Genomic DNA, 5,867 nt, shown 5'->3' with positions numbered 1-5,867 from the left:
AGAGCCTCAGCCTGCCAACTGCAGGGTCCGGGTTCAATTCTGATCAAGGGCATGTGCCTAGGTTGCAGGCTCCTCCCTGGCCGGGGCCCAGGTCAGGGCTCATGCAGGAGACAACCAATCAAAGTGTCCCTCTCACATTGATGTTTTTCTCTGTCTTTCCCTCTCTCTTCCAAGTTCTCTAAAAATCAATGGAAAAATATCAATGGAAAAGAAGAAAGAAATGTCATATCCTATGAAAGACACATCTTGAAAATGCCTAAAGAAAGTTGTCATTTTTTCGTGGTGAAGGGACTGGACTCCATATTGATGAAAACACCTTGGTGTCTGCAGCGGCCGGCAGTGGCAGCAGCAGTGGGGTGATGGGATCTGGGTTTGTTTGGGTTCTATAATCAAAACTCTGTTGCAACTCCAGCTCAGCCGGCTGGCTGAAAGCATGGGGTTTGTTTAGCGTCTATAATTGCAACATAGTTGCTTAGAGTGCAAGCTCAGAGCCCAGCAGTGGCAGGTGGGGAATCTTGGCTTCCTCCTTCACTGGAGCAAGCAAGCCTCCTGTTCGCTTCAGCTGCCTGGCTGCCAGCTGCCATCTTGGTTGGCAGTTAATTTGCATATCACCCTGATTAGCCAATGAGAAGCGTGTCAGAGGTATGGTTAATTACCATGTTTGTCTATTATTAGATAGGATTTGTTAATCCTCACCAGAGGATATTTTTTGCATCTGTAAGAAGCAATATTGAATGCAATACATTTTTTTTCATGGAGAATTCTGAAAAATAGCCAGGATAGAGTATTTTTCTTTTAGAAATGGAGTAACTACACTAAAAATTTTAGTTAAGAACTATTTTTTTTTAAAGTAGAATACTTAAAAAGCAATATGATAAGACCACTTAGGTATTTTCTAGTTGTTGAAAATAATTGCTTTAAAAGTAAAAAAGGGAAATCTTAAATAATATGACTGTCGAGTAACACTCCCTCCATGTTCTGCGTGGAGTAGGGTTCGGTATCTGAAAGAGGAGCCGCACAGCAAATGAGAGAAAAAGACACGAGATAATTTGGAAATGTCGGGGAGCCAGGCGGACAAGTCCAACTCAAGGAGAGAAAGACTTCCTTCGATGCTCTGGCTGCTCCAACCTTTTATTTGGTCTGGGGTAGCCCTAGGGTAAGGAGGTTTGTCTGGGGTAGCCCTAGGGTAAGGAGGTTTCAATGACACATAGATTAGGTCATAACATGACCCTTAGGCAATTTACATGATTAAAGTTAGGGAGGTTGCTTCAGCTACCATTATCTAGATTAACTGGGTGGTATCTAGATTAACTGGGTGGTACACAGCCCTGACCTTTGCTAGGGCTTCAAGGGTACTAACTTTTGGGGTCTCTGTCTATAGTCAGCTAATGAAGACAGTAAATGGACTCCGGCATATGACTGTTTAAAATGATCCATTAAATTGAGTTTTAAAGCTAATGCAATACATTTTTCAAGGATAATTTTCCTTGAAAACAGCTGATAGACTATTTTTCTTTTAGAAATGGAATAACTCCACTAGGAACTTTAGCTAAGAATTATTTTTTAGCGTATATAAAAAACAATATGGTAAGACCACTTAGGTATTTTCTAGTGGTTAAGAATAATTGCTTTGAATGTGAAAAAGGAAAATCTTAAATAATTGACTGTTTAAAGTGAGCTACTGAATAGATTTGCTAAGTTCAAAACTTGGTACTATTATGAAATAGATGTTTATGGTTCCTTCTCAACAGTGTGAGTGTTCCCTGAAAATCATGCTATATGAAACCATTTTTTGAAAACATATAAATTATTCAGTATTTGGCTCAATATTTTATGGGGGGTGGATCACCAGATTGAGATCCTTCCCCTTCTTCCCCCAATTGAAAAAAAAATATTTGAAAGCAAGGACATGTATAGATATGTTCTCTCTCTCTCTCTCTCTCTCTCTCTCAAAAATCATGTTCAAATATAAAATTAATCTTTTTCAAAACTTGCCTTAGGAAGGACTTTCTTAAATTTCAAATCCCAGTCATTTCTCCCCTTACCTTCCATGTCCCTATATCCAGTATTTCTTTTTTTTTAAGTTTCTTTTTAAAAACAAACAAACATATTTTTATTGATTTCAGAGAGGAAGGGAGAAGGGAAAGAGAAGCAGAAACATCAATGATGAGATAACACTAGCCCTAGCCCTAGCCCTAACCCTAACCCTAACCCTAGCCCTAGCCCTAGCCCTAACCCTAGCCCTATCACTAACCCCCCACTGGGGATGGAGCCCGCAACCTGGGCATGTGCCCTTGACCAGAATAGAACCCGGGACCCTTCAGTTTGCAGGCCAACACTCTATCCACTCAGCCAAACCAGCTAGGGTTCCAGTATTTCTTGAGGGAACATTTTTGCGGCAGCCACAGGTTGAAGTTTGCTCTTCACCAGTACCACTAAGGCAGCACAAGAGTGAGCCTCTTCTTCAAAGACCCCTGGAGTTCTTCCAGATGTCAGCCCAGAAGATTGTGGTTATAAACCAGCTCTGCATTGCAGTGGCCCCTCCCTACCCACCCCTCCCACACTGGCTAATTTCAAGAGGGCAGGAGTGTCCATGTGTGAAATTCTTAAAAACCCTCACCAGATGTGGTTGAAATTTTTTTTCCTTTTTTCCCCTGTGAAATTGACTTATTTTTAATACATATTTATATTGATTTCAGAAGGGAGAGAGATAGAAACATCAGTGATGAGAGAGAATAATTGATCAGCTGCCCCCTGCACACCCCTACTGAGGATCAAGCCTGCAACCTGGACATGTGCCCTGACCAGAATCAAACCCTCCAGCCTGAGGCCAACGTGCTATCCACTGAGCTAAAGCAGCTAGGGCTGAAATTTCAATGCTATTATGTGATTTTGCTGTTCAGTGGAGAAACCATTATCACAGGTGCTCGTATGCAGGAGAAGCTTTAAGTCCTGGAACCATGATGCTTTCTGAAAACCACAATGTGGACTACCCGAACATTTTTAAATGACTCAGGACACTGGCACATCTTTATTTATTTATTTTTCATTTTTAAATTTATTTGTTATTGTTGATAGTATTACAGATATCACTTCCCCCCTCCCGCCTCCCCCCAGTCTCCACTTTCATAATTTTCTCTGCCCCCACCCTCAATACTCAAAATATTCATTTATCTTGTTTAATAGATCTGTCTCCCAGTCATCTAGCAAAGCTTTTGTTGCAAAAACACATTTCTTAACAATTACGTACACAACAAGAAAGGTTTGGACATTTACAGGGCTTGAAATGTTTAAAAATTAATACATGGTAACAGGGTTACAAGGACAGTGGCATCTTTCCGTTTATTTTGCGATTTCATTCTCTTTTTTCAAACAATTATCTCTGAAGTCTGTCAAGACTTCTCCTATTTTCCCTCCTCCAATATCAACGTTGTAACAATTTGAAGTCTCTTGGCCTGGGAAAAAGAAAAATTATGAATTGACAGGGGACACATACTGACGTCTAGCTGTTACAACCCAAAGCCCAGCACACAGTCCTGTACAGGTGACACGTTCCACTGTCATCGGTCCACGTTCTCTACCCTCCGTCGGAGAAGGTGGTCAGGCCCCCAGGACCCAGGGCTCCCATTATGACTCAGCGGCCAGCACGTCTTCGGCGATATTGGGCATCTGGGATTTCACGGGGGTGGGCTGGGGGGTGGTATCGGGCTCCCTCTCTTGGGTCAGCAGCTCAAAGAACAGCTCCTCCACGTTGACGTTCTTCTTGGCGGAGGTCTCGAAGAAGCCGCAATTCCACTTCAGCGCGTAGGCAGCGCCATCTAGCGTGGTCAGCTCCCGGCGGACCTCATCGCATTTGTTGCCCACCAGCACGATCGGGTATTTGTACAGGTTTCCACCCTTGATCTCGCGGATCAGCTCATAGAAGGGCGTCAGCTCCTCCAGGGTTTGCTTTTCGGTGACCGAGTAGACCAGGATGAAGGCGTGGCCCCTGGCAATCTTGAGGCACTGCAAGGCCGGGTAGAGCTGACCGCCAGGTAGGTCGGTAATGCGCATCTTGGTTCCCGAGCCGAAGAAGCCGTCTGGCACGTGGTAGATGACATCGGCCATAGGCGCCTGCGGCACATACTTATCAGAGTAGCAGCTGTTGACCCATCTCTGCACCAGGGCGCTCTTGCCGACGCCGGCAGAGCCAAGGACCACCACGCAGAAATCTTTTTTCTTCTTAGGGATCAGGATAGAGCGGATGAAACTCAGAGTGGGCGAAGGTCGCAGCCTCTGCCCCAGCTTCTCCTTAAGGCCAGAGCAAGAATTGCCCATGGTCGCGAACTGGCACGAAGACGTGCGCACAACTTCTCGGCACTGAGCAGGCGGAGCCTAGGGAGGAAGAAAGGGAGAGAGATGCCACTTAGAACCTGGAACGTGGTCCCCTGCCTGGCGACGCTGGGGGGGCGGTGAAGGGGCGAGCGGGGGGGGGGGGGTGTCTCTCAGCTCGTTCCCCAACCCCACATCCTCCCTCCTCTTAGGCGGAGATTGGCTTATAACAGACGCCAGGATCGCGCCAACAAGGGCGCTGTACCCGGTGGCTACTGTTTAAAATGAGCAACTAAAACCACAGGAGCCAGGATGCTTGGTTCAAGGTGCCAAGAGATACCCACTGCCCACAGCAACTGTCTCCGTGTCATCCAGGGAGGGTACCCGCGGACGAGGTGCCGCCAGTCCACACCCCCCAAGGCCACCCCGCCGCCCCGCCCCCTCCATGCCCCGCGCGCGCACAGAGAAAAAATTGGGGTAGAAAAATATATACCCCAAAGTTAAAGCCTTTACATGTCAGCGAGGTCGAATTAAAATATAACTAAATAGAATGATGAAAAAATGAAACCACAGCTCTTACACCCAAAATGAGTCTTCTACCTCAAATGCTAGTGTAAACTATTTTATCCTAAGAAGAGACCTATCCCAGAGAACCAGAAGCATCTGCCTTCAACTACAGGCTCCGTCACTTGCGGGCTTTGCGACCTTTATCAGTGTGTGCATCTGCAAAACGGGCAAAACACTATCCACGTCACTGAACTGTTGTGAGTGTTAAATAACAGAATGCAGAACATCGGCATGTGGAAAGGTTTGATCAGTATCTGCTCCGATGTCACGTAGAAATCCTGGCATGTAGCCTAAATATTTGCCATAATCTTAAAAAAATATTTTGTACTATGTATTGCTGCAATATAACCACCACATCCGCCCCTTTCTAAAGGGTTCTATCTGCCTTTTAGTAATCCCTTGCTCATCTACAAAAAGCAACAAATGACGCAATACATTTTTCAAGGGAAGGCTCCTGAAAAATAGCCAGGATATTTTTCTTTCAGGAATGGAATGACGCCACTAGAAACAATAGCTAAGAACTATTTGTTTTTTTTAAAAAAATAGAATACTTAAAAAGCAAGATGCTAGCGGGCAAATCCACTCCGGACCCGGGCGGCAATGGCGGTATTTGCAGATGCGTCACCAATCGCTTACCTGAAGCTGCAACAGGAGCGCAGCACAACCAGCTCGCTCGGAGGTTCCGAGAGAAATGCTCCCAAAATTCTCCTCCGTTAGACCTGGGGGCGCAGGCTGGGAGACTCCACTTGCGCGATAGGCAGAGGGGGGACCGTCCTTGTGGGGGGCTGGCCGAGCACAGATGCATGCCCACCCCTCCCCCAGCCTTCCGTCCTGGCGTCCCCCACACCTGAGAGTGCCTGTACCCTCAGCCCAGGGCTGGAGGAAAGGGGGGGGGGGGGGGTCCTGGATTCACAGGCACTGGCCTCCGTGGGCTTAGCCATACCAAGATTTCTGTTTTAAGAGACTGCAGGGCCTTCCTCCCTGTCGGA

At 46.2% G+C, this 5,867-nt stretch overlaps 1 protein-coding gene across 2 annotated transcripts; it reads right to left on the bottom strand.

Annotated features, from left to right (window-relative positions):
- Positions 1–3,312: 3,312 nt before the first annotated feature.
- On the bottom strand, positions 3,313–5,662 carry DIRAS3 (DIRAS family GTPase 3). 2 transcript variants are annotated; one of them, XM_059689227.1, is made up of 2 exons: positions 5,504–5,662; positions 3,313–4,349 (listed from the first exon to the last, which is right to left on the bottom strand). In XM_059689227.1, exon 2 carries the CDS (start codon positions 4,315–4,317, stop codon positions 3,628–3,630), a length of 690 nt encoding a protein of 229 aa, XP_059545210.1. In that variant the 5' UTR covers positions 4,318–4,349; positions 5,504–5,662; the 3' UTR covers positions 3,313–3,627. The 2 variants fall into 2 exon arrangements, with proteins under 2 accessions (XP_059545210.1, XP_059545209.1); XM_059689226.1 differs by having other exon boundaries at positions 3,313–4,374; positions 5,515–5,662.
- Positions 5,663–5,867: the final 205 nt, after the last annotated feature.

Source organism: Myotis daubentonii, chromosome 3 (genome assembly GCF_963259705.1).
Source record: "Myotis daubentonii chromosome 3, mMyoDau2.1, whole genome shotgun sequence".
Taxonomy (NCBI): domain Eukaryota; kingdom Metazoa; phylum Chordata; class Mammalia; order Chiroptera; family Vespertilionidae; genus Myotis; species Myotis daubentonii.
The sequence above is the reverse complement of the archived record's forward strand: the minus strand, read 5'-3'. Positions and strand labels throughout refer to the sequence as shown.

Coding starts and splice junctions, on each gene's coding strand:
- DIRAS3 (XM_059689227.1), bottom strand. CDS start 4,317: ATGGGCAATTCTTGCTCTGGCCTTAAGGAGAAGCTGGGGCAGAGGCTG.